The sequence below is a fragment of the Leuciscus leuciscus genome (genome assembly GCF_965113295.1).
Source record: "Leuciscus leuciscus genome assembly, chromosome: 16".
NCBI lineage: Eukaryota > Metazoa > Chordata > Actinopteri > Cypriniformes > Leuciscidae > Leuciscus > Leuciscus leuciscus.
Genome location: NC_138740.1, coordinates 22,468,449 through 22,495,623, shown reverse-complemented (window position 1 = coordinate 22,495,623; position 27,175 = coordinate 22,468,449). Strand labels below are relative to the sequence as shown.

Below are 27,175 nucleotides of genomic sequence, written 5' to 3'. Positions count from 1 at the left end.
CCTCTCGAGGTCAGGGGCATGTGCAATATTTAAAGCTCACCAAACTTTATTTATTTATTTTTAAAGTACTTCAGAGGCTGACGTTTAAGACTCCTTATGTGGCTCTTTATACTTTTAATATGTTGAAGCACAGCCTGAAGAAACAGTTATTTGTGACGTGGGTTTATGTGGGTTTATGGATATTTATCTGTAGTCAGCACACACAAAAAGCTCTCTGTCAACATCAACATGTCAGCACCATCCAACAGTATGTGCCTCTAGTCTACACTACAACAATCCCTTAGTGATATGTAAAGATAAGGAGTGGCGTAGAGGGAGAAAAAAAAAAAAGAATGACAGATGCAGGTGTTCAGTACCGTTACACCTCAAAACAGCATTGTTTAAACCCACACATGCGCCCAACACTATAACTGTACAGTAAATAAAATTAAAACACACTATAAATTAATGGTAAATTCATAAACTCAATAATTCTTCAAATAGGACACAGGTTTTAAAAAAAGGAGAGTACAACCATGTACAGAACTGCACTATTTAACATCCTGCCCTAATTACACACAAATTAGGGACACCTTCTATAACACGCCAAACACACCAGGACAAAGTCCCACAGCTGCTAGGAGGAACCTCAAACCTGCTGCGAGGTTTGTGAAGTCCTGCCATGACAAAAGGGCAACCAGTGGGACAGGACCACCGACTGAAAAATAACATCATCCCTGTGCATCATGCATACAAATCATAAACACTCATAACACTAATGGCTACAACTGCACAACCCCATTCCATTTCACCATGCACTTGACTAAATATATAATGGACTTACATTGTACATTATTATACTATATTGTAAAATCTATATTCCATATCTGTCACAAAACCACTGCACTTTGTAGGTACTGAATGTTGTTGTTGTTGTTGATGTCTATAAACATCTGGGCAAATAGTATGATAAATGACTGCCACATTATTATTTTTAAATGATGTGCATACTGTATGTGTGCAAATATCTATATGCATAATGCCAATCATTTGGCAATGTAAAGCTTCTGTTTTGCCATGAGAAAGAGAGGGGGAGGTTGGGGGAGGAGGGAAGGGGGAGGGGGGACAATATAATTCATTCCCGCCCAAGCCATAGTGTCTGATTGGCTGGAAATGATCATCCATGCTTTCAAACCATTAACAGATTTTTATTCTTCTTTATGCATGCACTCATTAATTAAATTTTCACTTGGTTTTGTAATTGGTTGCCTGGCCTGCTTATAAACAGCCTGGATATTTCATTACACATGCATGAGAAGTGTAACTTCAGTCTTTAAAGGGACAGTTCAACCATTTACTCATCCTCATGTTATTCCAAACCCGTTTGACTTAGGCTACTTACTTTCTGCAGTATGAACCAAAAGGAGAGGTTAGGGGAAATGTTTGTGACCTTACATTGCATCTTTTTCCATACAATAAGCTTGAATAGTGTCTGCTACTCTGCCTCACATCTCCTTATGGTTCCATTGAAAAAAGTAAGCAGGTATAGAACAACTCGAGGGTGAATCAATAACATCATTTTCAAAATGTTTTTATCGAACTATAATAACAAGGATACTCATCCAAGGGTAATGCAGGGATGTTCAAGTCGCTCAAGTTAACACGAGCGCTCTCTCTCAGCACCACCGCGACCATCCCGAATATAAACACACGGATGAACACACAAACACACATTAAAATACCAAACAATAAACTTCGAACGGCTATTGTGACGGGTTGATGGTGATATGTTTACACAACGCACCAGCTGGTTGTTTTTTTCTGTCTCCCCAACACAAATCTCAAAGGAGCCAGTGCGCAGTAATGTCCACACAACCATACAAACGACACGATTTCGCGCACTTCAAGAATCACCCCTTAAAAGTATTATTCTTTTTACGCAGAGATGCGAGACTTCATATCCCACATAACTGGAGCCAGTTTGGAAACATGTACCAGTTTGGCAGGGATGATAATAACAGAGTTTGTTTTATGAAACGGACGGCTAGATATAAACCGAGGCAGCTCGTAAAGCTGTATCACTGAATGAACCAGCGCGAACTACCTAGCATCCTCATCCTTGCGCGCACTATAACTGTTATGTGCTGTGGAGACAACGCGCCGGGATAGCGGGGGGAAACAAGGATGCGAAAGGATACAGTCTAACAGTGCAACTGAAACAAGTGCATCTTACCTGCATAACCAAAGAAAAGCAGTGTCCAAATGAGATCCCTTATCTGAAGCATTGCAATCTCTTCCAAAGGTAGGCTCCGTGTAGAATATGTAAGGAGAGTTTGGTTCAGTAATTATCTAAATGACTACGATGCTTTGTCCCTGTTTCAGGTTGCTGTGATATCATGAATTGGTCCTCAGCCGTTGACACAGAATGCGCTCAGAGCGGCACAGCGAATGAGTGACAAGAGCCGCAGCACAAGCAACACGAATTCATCCGCCGGCGCGAGCGGATGGAGCGCGCTGGATACACAGGCATAAACTAGTGCGCGCACTAGGTTCAGTGTGGTGCCGCTGCAAATCACAAACAGCAGATGGTGCGCTCGGAAAATCTCGTCATGGACTGCCGGGGTTATTTGGATTAAGAATTCTTATAAACTTGACAATGGTTACCGGTATTCAAATGCGGGTTTTGTTTCCCTTAACCAGACGCATTTAATGAGCGAATGTGTGCTGCTGGTAGTAGGCTACTATTTTTAATCACAATATGTTCACCTATTAAGCGTCCTCAAGCAACTGCAACGAGAAAAAAATAGGTCAAAAAATAGAATGCAACCTATTTCGCTCTTAAATTTGCATATACTGCATTTTTTTTAATAAGAATAATAAAAAAAATAGCTTACGTTCAAAAAATTACCTACGTATACAATATATTGCGTGAAAGTTTAATAAATTGCTTTTAAGATGGTGCTTAAACTTTATTAAATTATGATTGTGAAATATAGAGATAGTTCACCCAAAAATGTAAAAAAGTAAATTCTGTCATAATTTACTCATTCTCATGTTGTTACGAACCCATACGACTTTCTTATTTCTGTAAAACATAAAAGAAAATATTTTGCAGAAATCTGGGCAGTCTGGGCAGTAAGAAAATGAATAGTAGGCCTATATTTAAACAATTAATACAATATTATATTATTTAATGAGGCCAATAAAAAAAATGGCTAACTGATTAACTCAACCATAAGAGTAGGCTATGACGTTTATTTTTCTTTATTTTGTTTTAATATTTAATCTCATTTGACTTTGCTTTCTTTCTTTCTTTCTTTCTTTCTTTCTTTCTTTCTTTCTTTCTTTCTTTCTTTCTTTCTTTCTTTCTTTCTTTCTTTCTTTATGTGAATAGAATACATGAGTCTGGAGAAATCTAAAGACTCCACAATGTTCTTATTGTTGGTTTCAGATCTCTTTTTGGTGATAGAGGTGAAAGTAAAGATAGATGGTTTGTGATTTGCCAATGTCCTGATTTTGTCCCGTGAAAAGGTCAATAACAATAATTCCCTACAGACAAGACAGGAGTTGCATGAAGAGAGCATTGTTTCAGACTTGTCTCAGTAATTTGTAGCCGAGTGTGAAACTGCATTCCATGAACTGTCAGAGGTTAGAAAGAAGAGGGCACCTCCATCTCCGTTTTCAATCAGAATTCTATCCGGCGAGGTGAAAGCATTGCAAATTCTTCCACACACTGCTATGGAGGATCAACATACACTATGGAATGAGCCTTTAAGGATAGGGAACTTAAATTGCCCATCTCCACGCTACAAGAGAAAAATGCAGACATAGTTAGCCTCTTTCATCACAGAAAGTGATGGCGAGGAAAACGGCAGCCTGAGTTTACAGCTCTTCAGTGGAAATATTTGTTTATGTTTTAAACTTCAGAACGTCTCATTAAGGGCAGTTTTTAAGAAAATAAACATACTGTTTATACTTCAGTGTGATGTACAGTTCCTCTAATAGGAATCAACATTTTCAGAACACTACCCAGCGAGGAAAAGGCAATTTAGCATATTAGAATGATTTTTTGAAGGATCATGTGAAGACTGGAGTAATTGCTGCTGAAAATACAGCTTTGAATAAAGCTGTATTTACAGTAATAAACAGGAATAACAATTCACAGGAATAACAATTTAATTAATCACAGGAATAACAATTTAATAACAAGTTACTGTTATTCACAGGAATAAACTTAAAAAAAAAATTTTTATTCACAATATTATGGTTCTTACTGTATATTTAATCAAATAAACTTATACTTTAACCCCTTAACTGTCACCCCCTTTTTGAGAATGGACATTAAAATGCACTATTTAAGCTTAAATGGTTGTAATTCAAGAATGCTTTGGAGTATAGACCTAAGTTTGGTCTTGTTTTAAAGGGAAACAATTGCAGATTATTGCTGAAGTGAAAGCATGAAAAAGTTATGGAAGTTTAAATTTACATTAAATCAAATATAAATTATTTAATATTTTTTTGTTTTATATAAAATATATATTTTACAAAATGTTTTTACTATAAAATTACTATAAAATCAAAGCCATATATCTAACGAAGTTGAGTTCTAAATTTGAAGTTGATATCACAAAAATTGAAGTTCCCATGAGATTTTGTTTAGGCGTAATACCAGAAATAGCCACCGGGTGACATTGAATTCCATTGAATTTAATTGTATGCATTCTGCCATAACAAATTAATACATTTCTGTCCAAATTAACACTTCTGTCACAAAAAATGGAACCTTGAGACTCAGACCTTTCTGACAATATGTGTTTTGTCAAGATTAGAAAAGATTTTGATCATAAATTATGAAACATAATGATGCCCAAAACGGTTTTCACAGGATGAATTCTGAGATCGTAAGCTTTCAAATGATACCTAATTTATGATAACTACTAAAATATGTAATGTAATAAAAAAAAGCGATAAAAAGATAATATTATATTTTAGAGGATAATATATATATTATAATTTTTAGAGGATAATATTATCTTATCATTTTTTATTGACAAATACTAGATTATATGTTATATTATGAAATTTTAGCATGAAAACCAACGTTTCAATTATTAAAAGTGTGTGCGTCAACTTTTTGTGACAAAGGTCAAAACTGTCGATTTTTTGAGGTGCACTCTTGTCATAAATTCATCTATTTCTGTTCCTAAATAATTTCTAACAAAAAAACAGTGCTAAAATATCTATTTAGGGGCCTTAGACCTTTCCAACGATATATAGTTTGTCATGATTAGGTTAGGATTTAATTGTAATATACTGAAGTAAACTTGCTAGTGGGACGGTGACAGTTAGCTGCAGTCTGCATTTTTTCCTCTTTGTTGCCATCTCTGTTCGAAATCTGCAATTGTAGTTATTCGCGGAATTATCAACTTTACGTGCGTTGTGCCTCGGCATGGCACAGCGCGGATGAATCCAATGTTTTGAGGAGAATGTGCGGCTGTCAATCACCGCGCTGGTGGAGTGGATACTGGCATTCGCAATCACAGATTCTACTTTTTTGAAGTATGACCAACATAATAATTTTCACCGGAAAATGTCCTCTGAACAAGTAAGTAACATCCACTTTTGTTCTGACCAACTAAGGGGAAAAAAACATTGTAGTAAATCACGCTTATTAAATCTAACGATCGCTTATCATATCACGTCAAACCGTGCAAATTATACTTTGTTCTCAAATTGTTAATGTTAACAACATCGCGTGACTATATTTAATGCCCTTGTTTTCGCATGGGCCCGGTTGCAGTCTTTTTTTTCCTCTGAAGTCCGAAGTCTTTCGCGTTTTATAACGGGTGAATCTCCAGTTGTCACTGGTGATTGTCGTTTGAAACTTTCTGGATCCGCCATCAAATTGATAAGTTTAATTATATCAAGTGCTGTGAGAAAAGGCTATAAATCTCCACCTCCAACATCCTCACACGCAATATAGCCTACTAGCCGAGACGCCTTCTTTATGTGTACAGATGTGACGTAATGATGCAAAGACAAGCTCGAATTTCCTGCGGAAATCCACCAGTACCACTGGAATTAAAAACATTATTACAAGCTTACCATTTTGAATTGAGCTAAGGCAAGCAGATCATTTTGAACACTGGCTGGTTATGTACTTGCTCAAAGAATTATTTTGGATAATTTTTAACCAAAAAAAGCTATGGACTGCACCTTTAAGCATAAGAGACTTAAAAAAATGTAATATGTTATTGAGTTATTTAAACATGTATGCTTAAGCGGACGGACGGTCAGGCAGACAGATAGACAGACAGACAGACAGACAGACAGACAGACAGACAGACAGACAGACAGATAGACAGACAGATAGATAGATAGATAGATAGATAGATAGATAGATAGATAGATAGATAGATAGATAGATAGATAGATAGATAGATAGATAGATAGATAGATAGATAGATAGATAGATAGATAGATAGATAGATAGATAGATGGGCGGAGAGGTAGATCGATATTTATGGACAAACAGACAGATGGGTGGATGGATGAATGACAGACAGATAGACAGAGAGATAGAAGCAGAGATTGATGGAGAAGTAGAAAGATATTTATGGACAGACGGGTGGATGGACGACAGACAGACAGACAGACAGACAGACAGACAGACAAATAGATATTTGTTGAATAACCATCGCACTTCATCTCAGTTACTCCTTTTATTTATTTTTATTTGATGTTTACTTACTTGATCCGTATTTTGTCAATTCTGATACTGAAATAAAGAACAAAAACAGCATGCTCACCTTATACATGTGCGTGTCTTATTCCTTAATGTGACATTTAACAAACCACTACCCAAGGAAAATCTCATTAACCTCAAATCTCATTCACTAGAAGAGGCCGTGAACTATGTATGCTGTTTATTTATAGCTAATAGCAGTTTAAATACAGGCAATGAAACTGTCTGAGTATTCACAATATCTTTTAATAGCACGCTTAATCCTGAGACTGATTCCACTATGCTCAGGACAGATGACTGACAGATGCACTTCCTTGTGCCTCCCTCCGTCAAGTCATTGCTCGGTTTATTTTGTGCTCTAACGCAGATGTAAAGATTAATCACTGCGCTTCTATGAGATCCTATTTATTCCCCTCTGTTTGTCATTTCAAACTTGTCCCTTTCTCAATAAACAAGGAACATGGTGTTTGAAGGCACAGCCTGCAGGGGACGTTTCAAGATGAGAGCCAGTAGTAGAGAGCTACTGAGGGGCTGGTAATGAATGATGGCCCTACTTTTGTTTCTCACAATCTTTGCTCATCTCTCAGAGCTAACAAGGCCTTGAGTCTTAAGTACAATGGCCCACCAGCTGAATAGACTTGAGCATAATCAAAGTTTAGCCTTGTACAGTAGTCTGTCTCAAAACAAATTCTTTTCTAATCATGCCTTCCATCACAGGCATATATAGCCTTCTAATTCTCATTCACGTCAATAAAAGCATTCATAACCAATAAAAATCCTTGTAAACATCATCATTGTGCAGAAAGTTGCTGGTAACAGATTTCAGTGCTCTTGAAAACATATGTATGCTTCAGTTCCAACTCATAGGCAAATGAGTTAAGCACTGAAGTTATCAGGCTGTTGAGCAGATGGGGGCAAGGCATTATATTCTGGCTCATCTAATTACTCTGAACTGCTAAATTACACATGTAATAATGCACTAAACCATTGTGGCATGAGCTCCAAGTCCCTGTATGATCATAAATGCTTAATGTTAAAATGCTTGAGCTGTGCCAAATGGCACCAAGCAAAACACAGCTTTATTTTTGTGATACTAAGAACTTAAATGTAGGCCTAGCTTTGATTAATTGAGAATGCTATATATAATACATAACTGTACATGTAGTCTAACCCAAAGCATTTAGGCTTACAAAATAGAAACTATTTACAATAATTATTTTTTTTTTTTTTTTTATCTTAACTATAGATAGATGGTAGAGGTAGATATATATTTATGGTCAGAAAGACGGACGGATGGACAGATTAATGGATGGATGGATTTTATGCATGTTCCTAAATCCATTTGTGTAACATCACTTACATCACAGTCCATAAAACAATGTGCTCATCTCATTTTGTTTTTTGTTCATCATACAGAAGTGAATCCGCTTTAAAGTCTAACACTAACTTGTGAAGACGTAGCATGTGACAACACCATTATACTTGCAAATCAAGTCAAGTCACCTTAATTTATACAGCGCTTTTTACAATACAGATTATGTCAAAGCAGCTTCACAGTGATAACACGAAAATAATACAACAAAGTTTGTTTCTAGAAGAAAATTTAAGTAAGGCAGATCAATAATATTGTTGAATATTAAATGTCCCCAACTAAGCAAGCCAAAAGCCAAGGCAACAGTGGCAAGGAACCAAAACTCAATCAGGTGACAGAATGGAGAAAAAAAAAAACTTGGGAGAAACCAGGCTCAGTCGGTGGCCAGTTCTCCTCTGCCCAACGAACGAACAGTGTATGATTATGATTCAGGCAGCATTACAGGTCAGAAGTCAGATTGGATCAGCACATTCAGAATATTATCCAGTTCCATCTGGTTGGAAATAGGAGTCATCACGCTGGTATGGAGCCGAGTTTGTTGAGGATCAGTGCTGATGGCCGTTGTGTCGATGAGGCCTTCACAGGGCTGATGATGCTGGCACTTCAGGGATGTGTTGTGGATGGATCCAGGCGCAGGTCCACCATCTGATCTGGATATGGGCCGATCCGGCTGACTCCAGTAAACCTCAGAATAAACAGAAAGACTAACATTAGCGTAGATGCCATTCTTCTTATGATGTAACGAGTACATCAGGTGTTATAGGAAGTGTCACTGGTTATAAATAAAGCGCTTTAGCAAGTCACTAACAACTTTTCAGCAAGTACAAATTAAAAGAAATGCTCAAGGATGCATGCATGCACCTCTTCAAAATGACTAAATTCTATTGTAGTGGTATATTTTTTTTTTACTCTGATCCGTCTTTTGCAATTTAGCAGCGAATTTCCCCAAAACTTGTCAAAAAATAAAAATAAAAATCAGTTTGGTTTGAGGTGTTTTCACACATGTGGCTTACACACACTCTCTTGTCCATCATGCATACAACTTTCACATCTATCTCAGTTCATTCACAATGAGGAAATATGAACATTTCTGTCTATCTCTCCGTCTCTCTGTCTGTCCACCCATCCACCCATCTATCTATCCATCTCTTAGTTATTTCTCTATAAATACATATCTACCCATCTATCAACAAATACATGTCTATCTATCAATCTATCTATACATCCCTCCATCCATCCATCCATCTTAGATGTCTCTATAAATATCTACCTATCTATCAACAAATACATATCTACCTCTCCATCTCTACCTCTCTATCTGTCTATAAATACTTACCTACATACCTATCAGTCTGTCTATCAATAAATACCCATCCATCCATCCATCTAATATTTCTCTATAAATATCTACCTATCTATCAACAAATACATATCTACCTCTCTATCTATATCTACATTTACATTTACGAATTTGGCAGACGCTTTTACGCTACCTACCCATCTACCTACAGTACTTATTTATCAGTCTGTCTGTGTATCTGTAAATAGCCATCCCTCCATCCATCCAAAACCAACTCTTTCCAAACCAAAATCTATATTTTCTCTCATGGGTCCAAATCAGATTAGCATGTTTAGTTATTGTACCCACAGACATGTTATAAGCACAGCAAAAAACAATGCAGTCTATATTGGTGCAACTTGGCCTGACTCACCATAAGCTCTGCTAAACGTTCTATTAGACCAAGAGCCTGTTAATCAGGCTTTAAATCGACCATTGGCAATTTTCCCAATTAACACCCATTTAAAATGAAAAATGCAGCACAACCCAGTCCCTCAAATAAAGCGCTTTATATACTAATTACCTGTCACACAGAAATCAGCAGAGGGTGTTAGCCAGTGAGGCTTCTAAACTCCTAGAAATGTTCTAGAGACTATCAGTATGCCAGTGGGAAATAGATAAAAGAGAAAGGCAATAATAAGCTTTCACTGTACTGATAAGTAACCATCCCTGACAGGGTGGTAATTAGAATGAATTATGGGGGGACAGCAGTTTCTCTGAGCCTGCTTACACCGACTTTGTGTGTGTTTGTTGGGAACCTGCTCACTGGGCTGTGAAATCAGAGCCATCTGACTGCATTCCCAGGCTGCAGAGTGTCTACCCCATACCCATCGATTCCTTTCTGTCACTAATGTTCTCTATCCCAGCATGCTCTGCCAGGGATTCTACCCCATAATCCTCACACTTGAGCATCGTGGCATTTGTATGTCACTTCGGTAATTATGAACGCATTTATCTGTGTCTTGAATGGCTGGTGGCGTCTGTTTTGTTGTAATCTGGTACAACTGAGCATTGAAATTTTCCGCTCGGTGTAGTGAACTGTGTTTGGCTTTGCGGGATAATACTCCGGTTCACAAGTTTGGGCTTCATATAAAGCTCTGCTTCTGTGGACATCCGCCGGGTCCAACAAAAGGGCTACAGACCGAGCGTGCCTCTTGTTAAGCTAACTGAAATAATATGAATGGCATATTTATTAAATGGCCGATCTCTGATGAAAGCGCTCCTGTCTCGTCGAGGAAATGGAGGCCTTTATAATATGCCGAAGCACATAGCAGATTTCATAGTCTAGAGTTATGCAGAACTCGCATGAGGAACAGTCTAATTTATTTATAATGACCATAAACAATAAACAAACTAGAATTATAGTACTTTTTGCAGCCGTTCACAGCGCAGGTATGATGAAAAAGCTCACTCTTCACTTCCAGCAGACACATAAATCCAGATGCTGGTTTTATTCTGGAAGACATCAAATCAGCAGAGGTAATGAATGAACTTCCTCAAGAGATGGATGGAGAGGGACAACGGCCATAGCACACGAGTGGAATTCTGGGGGTCTCAAAAGAATAAATCAGAGACTTTAAAGTGAATTTAAGGAGGAGCTGAGAGGATGTTTTACATAATCCATAAATTAACTTTAGGGGGCTGGTTTAGTCTAGGCTCTAGCGCATTGCTCTCACTAAGCAGGAAATTAAAGTTTGAGGATCCTGACAGATATGAGTTTGACCATCTCAGAAAATATATTATCAGAATATATCTGAAACTGGATATGAACTTTACCATTTATACTGCATACTCTCTATATACAACCCTTTCTGATTATAGAAGTAGCATTAGAACTGACTCATTTTTGATCTTCTGATGATTTCTTTTATTTTTTATTTTATTTTTTTTACTTTAATGAGGGTATATTTATCAAATCCTATGAAACCAAACAAATGCTGACCATTTAGGTAAAAACAAAAATATATATATATATTAAAAGTGCTCAATTTGAATAATGATTATGTAACAAGATGTGTTGTTGTGGGAAGAAGGAGGCGGGAACTGGTGAACATTTAAAGACTTTAATCATGTACAATAAACAAACAACAAAAAGAAAGTAAAGGCACATATAAACAAACATAACAAAAATAGTCCAGGCCTGGTCCGCTCTTGTCCTTCACTGTCGTTGCTCCTCCTTTTATGCTTCCGAAGCTCCACCGTGAGAGATATGAGACCGGTGCAGCACGCAGGTGTCGCTCATCATCAGTCACGCAACCGGCCTCGGGCTGTTCTCTCACGGCTCTCAGCCTCGTCCTGCTTGCCACATAATAATATACACAACAAATAGAATGGAATTACAATAACTGGTCAGTCCCTTTGTTAGATTTTACAGCTCTATACTGCATTAAGTCAAGTCAAGTCAAGTCAAGTTTATTTGTATAGCGCTTTTCACAATACAGATTGCATCAAAGCAGCTTCACAGTATTAAATTAAAATAATACAACAAAGTTTGTTTCAATAGGAATTTATTGATTGATAAAATTAAATTAAATATCCCCAAAATATCCCCAACTGAGCAAGCCAAAGGCAACAGTGGCAAGGAACCGAAAAACTCCATCAAGTGACCTAATGGTGTCCTAAAACTCCATCAGGTGCCTTAATGGAGAAAAAAAACCTTGGGAGAACCCAGGCTCAGTCGGGGGCCAGTTCTCCTCTGGCATTGGATAGAGGCCGGATTGTAGTTTGAACTGTAGGATTATATGAATGCCTGGCTGAAGAGATGCGACTTTAATCTAGTTTTAAACTGAGAGAGCGAGTCTGAGCAACGAACAGTATCAGGAAGACTATTCCAGAGTTTTGGAGCCAAATGTGAAAATGCTCTCCCTCCTTTGGTGGTTCTGGATATCCTAGGTATGACCAAAAGCCTTGAATTTAGTGATCTCAAAGAGCGCGATGGATTATAGGGCGATAGAAGATCCGTTAAATAGACTGGAGCTAAGCCGTTTAGGGCTTTATAAGTCAGTAGTTTCAAGTTTTGGAGTTTCTTCCAGTTTAGTGGTTCCAGAGTTGATTTTAGCTACACATTCAACAAAACTCACTTGTTGCAAAGCAGGAAAAAGATAGCTGGCGGCTACAGGTTTATCTCTCCAGAGGCTCCAGTATCTCCAAAGGCACTACACCCATAACCAGATAGGAATAGAATAAAATTAACAAGAGATATATTGAAGCAGTGTCACACAAGAAAGATGGCTTTAATATTAGTAGGCCAGCGATTACCTGCAGCACTCTGCCTGCATTATTGGGCCTGCACCTGAACAGCTGTACTATTGAAAAGTACAGCAGCCCAGTTGAGAACATGATTTTGCTTTTATACTGTACAACAGTCTTACAGCAGTTAAATAAACTGATTAAGCATAATCATCAAGGAACTTACACTACTGTTCAAAAGTTTGGGTACGTTTTTTTTGATTTATGTTTTTGAAAGACCAAGGCTGCATCTGTTTGATTAAATTACTGTAAAAAGATTAATAATGTGAAATATTATTATAATTTAAAGCTGTTATAATCGTTTTCTATTTTAATATATTTTGAATGTAATTTTTTTCCCCTGTGATGGCAAAGCTAAGTTTTCAGCAACCATTACTCCAGATCATTTAGAAATCATTCCAATTTGCTGATTTGGTGCTCAAGGCTGAAAAAAAAAAAACAAACAGTTGTGCTGCTTAATATTTTTGTGAAAATCTTGGCAATTATTTAGTATTCCTTAATGAAAAGAAATCCCAAAAGAACAGCATTTATTTGAAATAGAAATCCTTTGTATCAAATCAAAAGTCTACTGCCTTGATAATTTTTTTAATAATCTTACTGTCTTTAAACTTTTAAAAAGAAATATACATTTTAGACAAAAATTGGCTAGTTAGTTTGTATATTTTTATATTTCATCTCTTCACCCAAAGCACTCTGTAATCGCTCAATATCCACTCCAGGTTTTCCATTTCCTCCATCTTCACTGGTAAGAGAAACTTTGTGGGGGAAAAAACAGACACTGGACTTCCAAAAAACACATTCTTGGCACTGTGTCCACTCTTCACTGATCACATACTCTGGTCTGGAAAGCTGCAAACCCAGTGATCCAAACAGTGAAGCATCCCAGTGCTGTTATGCTACATATTAGCACTCTTGGAACAAAGCTAATCGAATTTGATGACTCAAATTATAAAGTGAAATCATAAACTCACCTAAATAAAGGTGGACCCTTCCTCCTCTAACAGCAAAAAATAGCCGTGACAAAATAAATGCACATTGAATAATTAAAATGCATTTTAAAATCATTGTTAGTGACCCGTATGTCATCAACATAATAACTGCAATGAAAGAAATAAGCAAATAAATTTTTGTACTGAGACTATTCTTGCATCAGGATAGCAGGTTTCTGAAAAAGAGGAAGTTTGATGCTGAAGAAATGACACTGCAGACTCACGGAACAGTAGCTTGAAGCGGTGGGAGGCTTTCCCCGCAGCTGTTATCTGTCAGTGGGCTGTCAGGGTGCCTGATGGGGGGTGGGACTACTCCACACGACCACCCCACCCCCGCCGCCAGATGTCTCAAGTTCCTGGTCCCAGTGGGCCCATTCATCAGACTTGAGTGTAATCCCATCCTCAACGTGAAGCACATCCAGGAACACCAGGGAACCCCCTCCATAGTCTGGAAGTACAGATCAGTGAAGTGTGGCTTCTTCAATACAGCCGCTTCAGAATAAATTACTACACGGTTTGCTTATGTTACTCAGACATCCTCATTTTAGTGAAAGAATAGGTGAACCAAGACATGTTTGACAAAAAAAAAATATATATATATATATATATACAGTATATATATATATATATATATATATATATATATATATATATATATATATACTGTATATATATATATATATATATTTTTTTTTTTTTTTTTTTTCTTGAAGGTCTTAGTCACATATAAGGTATATATAAAGTATATATAAGGTGTGACTAAGACCTTCAAGGAAAATCAACCTACAAAAGGTTCTTTGTTGCTGTCTGTCCATATTAACTTGATAACTTAGAAAATGACCCACTTTACCTTTAAGGACACAAAGAAGAAGCCTCAGCATTTTCAGAGAGACATCTGGATCGTTTTCCAATTCATTTCAATGTGAGGCTAGAGGGAAACCCCAACCAAAACTAATAACAGGTTGCAATAAGACTGCAGGATTTTTGTCATGCGACTCAGCTGGATAGCAATCAGTGGAGTTTGCATGGCCTCTATATTGCCTCATTTGTTGCATCTTCCTTACATTGACTGATTAAAGGGATAGTTCACCCAAAAATGAAAATTCTGTCATCATTTACTCACCCTCAAGTTGTTTCAAAACTGTATGAATTTCTTTTTTCTGCTGAACACAAAAGAAGATATTTTGAAAAATGTCGGTAACCAAACAGTTGATGGACCCCATTGACTTCCATAGTATTTTTTTTTCCAACTATGGAAGTCAATGGGGTCCATCAACTGTTTGGTTACAGACATTTTTCAAAATATCTTCTTTTGTGTTCAGCAGAAAAAAGAAATTCATACAGTTTTGAAACAACTTGAGGGTGAGTAAATGATGACAGAATTTTCATTTTTGGGTGAACTATCCCTTTAATGAGTCGTTTTATCTGCCCACGACATCTGATGAAATTCCGAAAGCTGTTATTATTATGTAATTATAGTGACTTAGCAAAGTTTAATAACATACGATGGGAAATATTTCTGGCTTAAACAAAAGCAAAGGAAGACTTTAGAGATTTGACCCCTACATTTATGAGTTGTAAGCATGAGGAAGCAAGAATTTTGCCCTGATGAAAGAAGACCGTGATTTATGTTAGGAGCTCAACATTTAACAACAGACTTAATTAAACACTGCAGTCCATTTTCCCTTTTACTGACTGGGTCAAAACTTTGAGTAAACTCTATCTGGTGCTGGTCTAGGCAGAGTCAGAGAAATTTACAGGGAAAAGTTAGTAACAGCTAAATTGCCTATAATTTGAGACAATTACATAAATACCTTGTTTGCTGCAACGACTTCAAAACTGACGCAGCGCATGGTAGATGAAGCACAGAGTTTCCATGGAACAACTCCAGGTCTGTGGTGCTCCTGCAGAGTGATGGATCTAAGCAAAGCTGAGGAGGTCTCGAGAGATCATGCATTAACATTGAAGCAGAGGTAAACATTCAGCGGTCAGGCCTTGGGCACCAGGCTATAAAATATCATCAACTCAATCTAGCTCAATTAGCAGAATTAATAACTGATAATGTAAGTCATTAAGATGACTATTTCTGCCTTTACCAGTCCACTGATGCATATAAAGTTTAAAGCTACACCAATCCTGCTGACGATTGTTGTTGTTTTATGCGAAGAGGAGCGGTTGGTTGATCAAAATAGTTGGGGAATTGTTCCATAAAACTACTGGCATGCATTCGGGATGTTTTAAATTGAAATTGTACAATTTGAGCCCAGTCAGAGCTTTCAGTGTCTGGCGCAATGCAGTTAACATGATAGCTGCGCAAGATTTGGATGCAATGCTCGCTGCCAACATCCATTTCGCTTTGGCCAATTGTTTGTTTTTACCACTCCATTACAGTTATTGCTTACTCTGATATAATGAGCAACACTGACCGCCAACAGCCAGTTGAACGCAAGCTGCCGCACTGGAGGAAAAAATCGACAATGTTGTGCTGTCACAAACTCCCATGATGAAATGCAAATTGAATCACCTTGATTATGCATCACGTTCGGGCACATATTTAGTCTCATTTATATGCATATAATTATAATTATAACAAACATAATGTGATGTTGAATTTACAATTAGCAATAAACAGTATTTATGTTAGGTATGTTAGGAAATATTACATGACATAATATGGTTGGAATTTCATCAGCTGTACCCAGTGTAAGCTGTAAAAAGACATTATTTTTCAAATTAGTGGAGTAGAAATGTGCAGTAATCAGACACAGGTCAGTACAGACAGTGTGCTGAAACTGCAAGTAAACAAATAGAAGACAAAACTAATCTACTGTCGGGCAACTACATGCTCAGAATAGCTAAGTTGTTGAGTAATACATACAAAAAAATATACATGAAAAATAACTGTGATAATGTCTATCTCTATCTAGAATGGCTTTATAAGCTAAAGCATTAATGCAGAACTTAAATTCCATGATAAGTCATGAACTGACATAGATACCTTGTGGAGCCATGTAGGAGTGGACCAAGATATATGAGTGAACTTGAGAGGCAATAAAGACACACAGCAATGTGAGATACAAGTATTTCCTATAGGGTACAACCATACATAAGTGAAATCAGAAAGCAGAAACTACTCCCTTGTCCTTCTAGAGCTTATTTTGCTAGTGATATAATTAACAACACTGTGAATAATGCCATTTAAGTTAAAAAAACTAAAGTACACTGTCAGAAATAGGGGTACAGTAGGAGTCCATTTCTGTCCCCCAAGGTACAATATACACTAACGTACCCCATAGGGCTTATTATTGGACCTCAAGGTACATATATGTACCTTTTTAAGGGTCAAAAAGCATTAAAAGGTACATACAGTATGTACCGTTTCTTTTAAAGGTTAAGGTACAATATTGTACTCTTGAGGGTACAGCAGTGACAAGCAATTGTACCCCTAAAGGTACAATTATGTACTTTATTTTCTGAAAGTGTACCAAAGAAAAAAAAGAAAAAAAAACTATATATATATATATATATATATATATATATATATATATATATATATATATATATATATATATATATATATAAAATGTTAATATCATCTTTGATTTCAGCTTAAGTTGCAAAAATGGCTTTAGAGTTGGTGGGTTTGGTTTAATTTCTAGTATTCAATGAATACTTCAATATTCAATGAATAAAACATTCAAATGTGTCATCACTCAAAAATGTGCATTATAATGTTTTAGTGAAATATATTTTTCTGTAAATACAGCAGTTTGTTGGTCTATAATATAATGAAATGATTCTTCAATTCCTATGTTACATGCATTTGGACATTTTAAACTATATTTTTAAACTTTACATAAGTTTCAGAGGAAATACATAAGTATGAGGATGCATATTAAAAGGCTAAAATAAACATCACGAATCTAGCTATAAAGCCCAGTATCCAGCTGCTAGTCTAAGCCCAGTCTACACCCTGCCCAATGAGGTGTTTGTCTTTTCTCTATTTCCTATATAGTCCATTCTCCATTGAAAATTCCATTAACATTCCCTGCCGTCTCATCCACTGTCAGTGAAATATTACCACTAGGAGCCTGCATATTTCACAAACATATTTTAGACATTTCTTCATAAACCAGTGTCTGCCAGACCTGCTGTGATTTGTTTTCAGTGCTCAGTGAAACTGATTCAGCGCAGATTGAAAGAGTCATTGTCTTCAATCATTACATGCACATTTGCTACCCAATGCTACAGTCATGAGAGACGAACAGGTATACTTAATTTGAAATCATAAAGTGATAAAATAAACTAGATATTTTTAAAGAAAAAATGCGAGTGTTGCTTGGCTTGTCCATGCAAAACGACAATGCTATCGTTTTTATGTGTGGTTGGCGGGGCAGTTCAGTTGGTAGAATAAATCTTGTTTTCTGCATGTCTTTGTATATACAGCATTGAATCATTTAATATATATGATTTATTTTTTTGCCATTTTAACCTTAGATAGTAGAGAATAGAGTGAACAGGAAGCAATGTGGAAGAGAAAGAGAGGGATGGGGTGGTGTAAGTTAGTCCACTGAAGGCAAGCTGTAGAACCCAAATGCAGTTTATTCAAAACAAGATCAAACATAAAACAAAGACTTGACTAGGCATGACGTGGCATAAAGTGGCATAACGTGGCATAACATGGCAAACTCTCACCAAACAGAGGTAACAATACTTGACAAAGAAACATAGCAAACATGAGGGCTTAAATACACTAGACTAATGACTAGACAAGGGACATCTGTGAACAATGAAACAATGCACCAATGACAACATGACAACACAGAAGACATGGCAGTGTCACATGGCTAAAACAGGGGATCACATGACAGACATGAAACAAGAACATGAAACAAAACCAAATCGTTACAGATAGGAAAGGACGAGTCAGGACTCGAACTCAGGTCACTTAAAGTGCAACTGTGAGGCTATTTGAGTAACATGAAAGGATACCCTCAGTACAAGCAATACTTATAATGATGCTTTACTTAACATAAGTAATATGCTAAATAAATAAACAAACTGCAGTATATAGCAAAACATCCTAGGATACACTCCATGAACCCCCTAAAAATGGCATCACATCAGGGTAGGCTTCACTTTGTTTTCTGTCCACACCCACTGCAACCTCTTTTACCCCTTATTCTGGGGAAGTGCTTCCAGCCTGTCACCATATTTACAGCAAACTCCCAACAGAGTCTTTCACGGACAAGTTGGCAACTCACAGTAAACAAGCATCTCTCTCTGAGAGCGGAGGAGGGTGAAGACTCAGGTTGCATGTGTGTGTGCGTGTGTTTGTGACAGCAGACTATGAGAATGTTACAGAGGAGAAGAGCTGATATCTTCTTTACCTTAGGGCACACACACAGTTTAAGGGTTGGGAAGGACAGCGTGGCATTGAGATATGGTAAAAAGCTGTGAATTATAAAGCTAGAGGAGCAGTCTGTTTGATTACTGCTCATGCAGCCTTCTGACAGCCACTCTGTCAATCCAAGGATGAGCAGAAACCTTGACATGTTTAAGGCCTGTTTCACAACACACATATCCCCAGCTAGGGGAAAAAAGTGTTGCTGGTCACCTTATTGTGTGAAATTGTCACAACTGTCAGAAAGAGATATAAATTCACATTATATTATGAGATAAAAAGTCGCAATTGGAAGATTTTTTTTTCTTCATTTTCTTTAGATAGAAGCATCTGACAAATGCATAAACTTTTGAAAAGTAGTCTATATACAGTAAAACATGTTACTATATACATTTTTTTTTATTTTTTTTTATGAATTCAGCAAGAACGCATTAAATTAACCAAAAATGACGGTAAAGTGTCAGTGGACAACACAGGTAATGCAATCACACTGATGGTTTATTTATAGGAAGCAGAGACCAAGCAGGAGAAACAGGTGGTTGAAGAGGTTTGAGGTTTGGTTGAATAACTTAGCTCGTGGATAACTCTCTTTGTCTTTTGCAGGTTCGTGGTGGACCAAGGCGACTGAAGATGATGAAGCTGAACTGAAGAAGACTGATGAACAGGGATCTCAACAGGTGAGCAGAACAGGTAGGTAGTTGGGTAAGTTGAGCGGTAGAGATCAACAAGACCAGACAGTGATTGTGTGGAGAGTGACTGCTTAAATACTGTGATGGTGACAGGTGTGATGCATTGGGTGGAGCTGAAGGGTCTGGTGTTGATGGTGTTGAATCCATGACATAAAGACATTATCAATGTTACAAAATACTTTTATTTCAAATAAATGCTGTTCCTTTGAACTTTCTGTTAAAGAATAGAAATACATATATAACTTTTGTTTACATTGCATTTACATTTTACATTACATTTACATAAAAAAGTACTTCTTGAGCAGCATATCAGCAATGATTTCTGAAGGATCATGTGACACTGAAGAAAAAAATGCAGCATTGCATCACAGGAAAAAATAAACAGCAAAATATCTTCAAATAAAAAAAACTGATATTTTAAATAGAGATGCACTGATGTATCTGCCAATAATCAGTATCAGCCAATTAAAGCTATTATTTTTGTTTTCGGCCATTGGCCGATTGTGTAAAAAAAGCTGGTGATCAGATCCAATTATATCCTGTCAATCATAAGGGTGCGGAAAAACATGTCAGACTGCAACTCATACTGTGTGTGAAGAAAATCTCTCTTGTGTTGAATTAAGGGCAAGTTAATTCAACAATAATTCTTTAACAGTTAAAAAATAGCGACGTTAATGCAGGGTTTATTTGACCCTATAAATCACACGTCGTTCAAGCCAGGGTTGCCAGATCTGCAGTTTTTCCCTACATCAAACATTATTTGTAACGCCTCCCATCCAATAATCGCAAAGAGCTTTGTGCTCTGTTACTTCTAATAAGAAACAAATTCTGTACATTTTATCACCAAATTCAAACAATAAATGGCGTTTTGATGCTCTTAAGTGTTACGTGACAGATCGCTGAAGCGAGAGAAGAGAAAAGCTTATTTACTGGTAATTATATATGTATGTTTAAATAAATTTGCTATGAAGATCTGTTTATGAAAACTACCTTATGTGCAACTGAGTTGTATACAAACATTTCATCTTTTATTTGAGTGTAAATATTTTATCTGGAAATAAATAGCAGTTGAATATAATATCTCTGTTGTTAATTTTAACCTCTAATATTATAGTGTACCACATGAGAGGGTTCCCTGTATAGTTTGCAGCATTATTTGGGAGAGATTTTCTTTCTTTAGGAAAAAACAAACTCAGTATCGGCATCGGCATCTGCCGATATCATTCTGAATAATTGGCTATCGGTATCGGCAGAGAAATGTATTATCGTGCATCTATACTAATTATACATTTATTACAGTGTAATTATTTATTTGTTACAGTTTAATTATTCATATTTCAGTGTAATGATACATTTGTTGGTGTATTATATACGTTTGTTACAGTGTATTAAGTGTAATTATACATTTGTTACAGTGTATGTATACATTTGTTACAGTGCAATTAGAATTTTGTACAGAGTAATTACACATTTGTCAGTGTATTACGTATAATTATAGATTACATGTTTGTTACAGTGTAATTATGCATTGGTTACAGTGTAATTATACGTTTGTTAGTGTAATTATACATTTGTTACAGTTTAATGATATATTTTGCAGTGTAATAATACTTTTGATACAGTGTAATCACAAGTTAGTTTATACATTTTTACAGTGTAATAATATATTTGTTACAGTATAATTATACGTTTGTTAAAGTGTAATTATATGTTTGTTACAGTGTAATTATACATTTATTACATTGTTATTATATGTTGGTTACAGTGTAATTATATTATACATTGGTTCAGAGCCGGCCCGTGGCATAGGGCATTTCATTTTTTTTTTTTTACTAATACTATTTTAATTCTATTCAATTGAAATATTACCAAATAAAGCAAAAAGCTCCACAAGAACCCTGACTCATCCCGGTCCGCCGCATCAGTCTTCCCCCCGCCCAGTGAGTGCTTAAAGTGCGTCTGAAAAAGAACGAGCGTTCAGTTTTTTTTTAGTGCTGGGCAAAGATTAATCGCGATTAATCGCATCCAAAATAAAAGTTTGTGTTTGCATAATACAGTATATGTGTGTGTACTGTGTATAATTGTTTTGTATATATAAATACACACATATGCATGTATTTATTTAAGAAATATTTGCGTGTATATACTGTATATGTATTTATACATAATTTATATTATATATAAATAATTTATATATAAATTTTAAAAAAATCTTAAATATATACATGCATATGTGTGTATTTATATATACAAAATAATTATACACAGTACACACACATATATTATGCAAACACAAACTTTTATTTTGGATGCGATTAATCGCGATTAATCTTTGCCCAGCACTATTTTTTTATTTTTTTTTTTATGAATGCGTGTTCAGTTTATCGTTGTTGTGTTGGGTCGCCTCTTGCCTCATCCAATGTAGACAACATTGCTTTCGTTTGATGGTGCTTAACACACTCAGGCACCCCAATAAAAGTGGGCCTGGCCGCATTAAAGAAGTTCTACATTTCATTCATGGCAAAAACTTGAAACGTTCCACAGTTTAGTGGAATATTGCTGCCATCTACTGGAAAACAAACACTTTTGCTAGTGTGCAATGAATAGTTTGTGCATGAATGGCTAGATGTAATTACTCTTGATATTTCGTGAGCTTAGAATTATAAGGTTCTATCTCCACTTTTGGTCGAAATTGAGTTTTTGACATAATCTGATCCATTAGGAGTTTATTAATGCCTGTGTGGTGTAATTTTTGTAAAAAAATATATTTTGTTAGTAGTTATTAATAAAATAAAAAGGTTCCATCTCTGCATTGCCAACTGGGACGTAAAAACTTTGATGCTCAATATCTCAGAACTACCCTAAACGGACGATTTGTGTTTAAGCTGTACTGTGGCTTAGGTGCTATTTTGTATAGTTTTTCAGCCTTTTTTAATTTTAATTTATTTTAGTTTTTTAAAATAATATCATGAACACAATGACGGGTGGAATGGGCTGTGATGCAGGGGGCACCAGGTAAAATCTTGCCAAAGGCAGAAAATTGGTCAGCGCCGGCCCTGCGTTGGTTAAAGTGTAATTATACATTTGTTAAAGAGTAATTATATGTTTGTTTTGTGTAATTATATATTTATTACAGTGTTATTATACATTTATTTGTTAAAGTTTAACTATACAATTTTTACAGTGTAATCATACATTTATTTGTAAAGTGTAATTATACGCTAGTTACAGTGTAATTATACAGTGTTATATATTTTTGTCTGATTCCAACCAATCTTACATCATTTTTAAGTTTTTTTAATAGAGAATGTACAATAGAGATATAATTGCGCTGATTGCGACTCATTTTGCCAGCACAGGTGACATATAGCTTGTTTTCAGTCACTTGATTCCGAGGATGCGCGAAATTCAGATGAAGGGTAGGAAGTGAAAAGCAGAATGGACGAAAGTCCGTACAGTGCTGGTTTAGACACTATTACAAGAGAAAGGTATAAACAAAATCACAACATAAGTTGGATGTGATCCTTATGGTATGAAGAGGAGCGATTTTTCTACTGAATTGAAATACTTGCCTTCCATCGAGGCGGTAGATATAGAGAATGTGAAGCTGTCACGACGTGTTTATATCGCGCTATTTCCTTTCTGCTAGTGAGTTTAGAGCAGTATTTTGATGTTCTGTCGTGGTTGTGAAAAATGTCGCCATTGTAGGTCATTCATGATGCATTGAGAATTGCCATAGGAACTCACATCAATGTTCAGGGAGAAAACCGAACCATGCCTTATATGTAAAGACACTAAGGGAAGCAGGTTGAGGAGGTGAAAATAAAAAAGGTGCTAATGTTTTTGTTGGCAACTAAACAAAAGTTTACTGGTGTGATTGTCATGGAACCATGAAGAATGAAATAATAGTTTATTTCCCACCAAAAGCACAAATCTGCTATGTATAAGTGTAATCATGGATTTGGAAAATTATAACTGCAATCGCACATTTCTCTTATTCAAATGGTACTTTGTCTGACATATTCTTTGTGCCCACAAGGTCTTTTCCTCACTGAACCAAAAATATATATCTCTGTATTGATCAGCTTGTGGGAGAGTATAGCGAGATAGCACATGCCTCAAAGCCAGAGTGATAAAAACCTGTCTAAAGAAAGTTACGCAGGAATCAATGTTGGAAAAGGTCACAGAAGGGCAATTGCTGTCATCTGGTGAGTTAGGTGTTTTTGATGACATTCAAGCTCTACTCCTGTGGGCTGTTAGATTAAACTCACTGCTGGTCAACTACTGACCACCAGAATTCACAAAGAGCATTGCATCCCATGGCCATGAGAACATAAGGACCTGATGTAACCATGGTAACAGAATAATGTACATGTCAGTGAGACTTCCAGTAGTCTAATTATTTCGACATTAAATGGGTTAATTTCAAGCATCATAGTTATTACATGACTAATAACAACAACAACAGTTGACACTCCAAAATAAGGTTAAATGTGTGTGTGTGTGTGTGTGTGTGTGTGTGTGTGTGTGTGTGTGTGTGTGTGTGTGTGTGTGTGTGTGTGTGTGTGTGTGTGTGTGTGTGTGTGTGTGTTTGTGTGTGTGTGCGTGCTTTAAAATGTTATTTATTCCCGTGATGGCAAAGCAATTTTCAGCATCCATAAATTGTGTTCATAACTCTTAATGCATTAACTAAGGTTTACAAACTAATAACTGCACCAAATAAGAGGTATACTATCTCATTATCAATAAATCATAGTAAGGGTCTTTGAATGGGGTTGTTAATACAAACTACTATTAAATCTGCAAAAACTATTATAATGACATCAGCATAGGGCATGAACAAAAACAAGCCAAACTGATTAATATTTATTTACAAGTAAAATGATTCTTCTTGTTCAAGCTAGTGAAGTTGAGTGAACATATTGAGAAAAATATTGTTAGTCCAAAGCCACAGTAACTGGAGGCAGAATATTTACCCCAGATCCACAAGATATCTGCCCTCCAGATCTTTGAAATACAAAGTTTAAACCGGTTTGCATTTCAAGGAACCAGTACACTCAGTAATCTCACCTCGCAAAAGCAAACACTGGACGGAAATCTTCAGAGCCAAGATAAGATTACTTGAAGTTCACATTCATTTTTGACAAAGACACTGTAGAATATTCCACAATATTTCTTGCAGAAGTGGAGGGGAGTTTAGGAAATGAAGTCTAACATAGCAAGATAAATGTCTGAAACTATGTCCATGTTTATTTATTGTGGTGGTCGCGTATCCCTTTCCGCATTCAAAGACATTGGATGTGTTCCTAGCCGAGCCTGATAAACCATCGGTAAACCTCACTTCAGGAGGTCATGTGAATAGATCATTCTGGAAGGAAACATCTATTCAACACTGAGTTATCACAAACAATTCTCTCCAAGGTGTTTTCACTTCAAACAACCCACCATGTAGACATGATAAAGCTTTCCGCGTAGAACCAGATAATGTATGGGAGCGACGAAAGCAGAATATTCCTCATTCTGGATGAAGTGATTTAAAGCAACGGTTCTGAACATTATGGATGTCAGTGCACTGAAGAAAAAAAAAAACAGCAAACAGACCTCTAACCTCTGGCTTAACTTGGTGTGATTGGCAAGGCTTGACCTTGGTTTTGGATTCGGTATTGGCTCGTCTCCCTTCAGTGGTCACATAAATCTTAATCATAAGTCATAAAAATCTGTTGCAGTCAAGGTGTGAGAGATTCAAGTAGGAGAAGATGGCGGATTTGAGCCGAAAACGCAGCCAATTCAGCCAAGTGCACTTAAACTGAATTAGAAACGTCATACATTATGCAATAGGCAGACATAGAATTCTCTCTTTCGCTGTCTCAAGTATTTTCTGACAATTGCAATGCATGACAAGTGTTTACTGTGAAAACTTTTCAATAATATATACACAATATGCCATATTTTTATTCAATGTGCGTCTTCAATTTTCTTTATGAGAAATGTATGAGATTTTTTCCCCTAATAATATTCCACTAAATGTTCATAATTTTTCCTATGCTAAAATCTCCCTTGGCTTATCTAATATCTCTCCAACTATCTAATAACTCCCCAAACGTATCTGGGTGCTTTCTTCATTTTATCTCTTTTTTGGTTATTGTTTGGTTTAAATCAAGTAAATCTGTCATTTTTGGCATCCAATAAGCTGTCCACATATTTTAGGATTTTGTGCAGCCCACCTGAAACAGATGTTGTTTTTACTAGGTGGTTTTCCTGGAAAAGAATGGTTAGCAATTTATCAAAGCCTCAGAAAGGTCATTCACTTTGCTCACTTGGGTACTCAGAAACCCACAAGTATAGCAATGGGTTATGTTGGGTATTTTTGAGGTCATCTGACCTGGGCTGACCAGCTCTGACCACATTTTATGAGAATAATGCTGCCTCACATACATTTTGTGCCCATGACTCAACAGGAAGTTGAGCACATCCCCAAGAAAAAAAAGCATGCAAACATTGATACATTTTTCACAATACATTCAGCAAGCTGACACAGAGTCGATTGAAGTGAGCTGGATATCATCCCTCCAAATGACAAGCCTTCTGTGAGAACTCTGCACACAGTAAAGCTTCAAGAATTATAATAATATACATTCATTTGCACATTCCCAAAAGAAAACCTCTGCCCTGCTACCCGTGAGCCCTGCAGTGAATCCTTTTTACCAGTGCTACAAATAAGACAGAGTCATTAGTCAAGAGATGGCTGGTTCAAGGCAAAAACCTTGCTTATTTCCCTTCTCCGGGCTGGAGGGCTACTCTGGGATTTGATCAACATTTCATAGAATTTCACCCAGACACTTTCTCAACTTCCTGCTTTTCTAGTAGAACACACATATGCTCGGTTTCTAAATTTCACGAGCTGCCTATGTAGATCCCCTTTTTGTGTGAAAACTCTTCCAAAACTTAGGCATCTTAATTAAGCTGCCTATTAAAATACCTAATTTTATTATGGCATGAAATCTTCATGGTAAAAGAATCTCGTAATGCACTGCAACAATCTACAGAAGAAAATGTATGGTGGAAGAAGTGAGCAAAATTTCTATTATATTAACTTCCTATTTAAATTCTATTCTATTTGTAACAGGTGCATAGGGATGAGGCAGAAAGAGACTCCAAGTGCACACAGTTTTAATAATAAAAGACAAAAACATTTGTAATCCAGAATGGGAAATGGCTAAATCGTCCACACGAGAATAACAGCAGCAATCCAAAGAACACACAGAGAAAACAAGAACATCCAAACACCCCCGACCGAGCACCATCAACAACTGACAAAGCACAAGAGAAACACAAGTGCTATACAGACAGGGAAACAAGCTCAACAAGGGGGAGTGGCTAATAGGAAACACCTGGAGAAACTAATCAAC

At 36.5% G+C, this 27,175-nt stretch overlaps 1 protein-coding gene across 7 annotated transcripts in view; it reads right to left on the bottom strand.

Moving 5' to 3' along the window:
* The window catches only part of ncam1a (neural cell adhesion molecule 1a), a 233,545-nt gene extending 231,066 nt beyond the window's left edge, over nt 1–2,479 (bottom strand). For 2 of the 7 annotated variants that reach the window (XM_082141124.1, XM_082141126.1), the window contains exon 1: nt 2,213–2,467. In XM_082141124.1, the coding sequence (XP_081997250.1) occupies nt 2,213–2,264 (52 nt within the window). In that variant the 5' untranslated portion in view covers nt 2,265–2,467. Of the gene's footprint in view, nt 1–2,212 lie in introns of all 7 variants that reach the window. The other 5 variants (XM_082141121.1, XM_082141122.1, XM_082141123.1 and 2 more) reach the window with 5 other exon arrangements.
* Nucleotides 2,480–27,175: the final 24,696 nt, after the last annotated feature.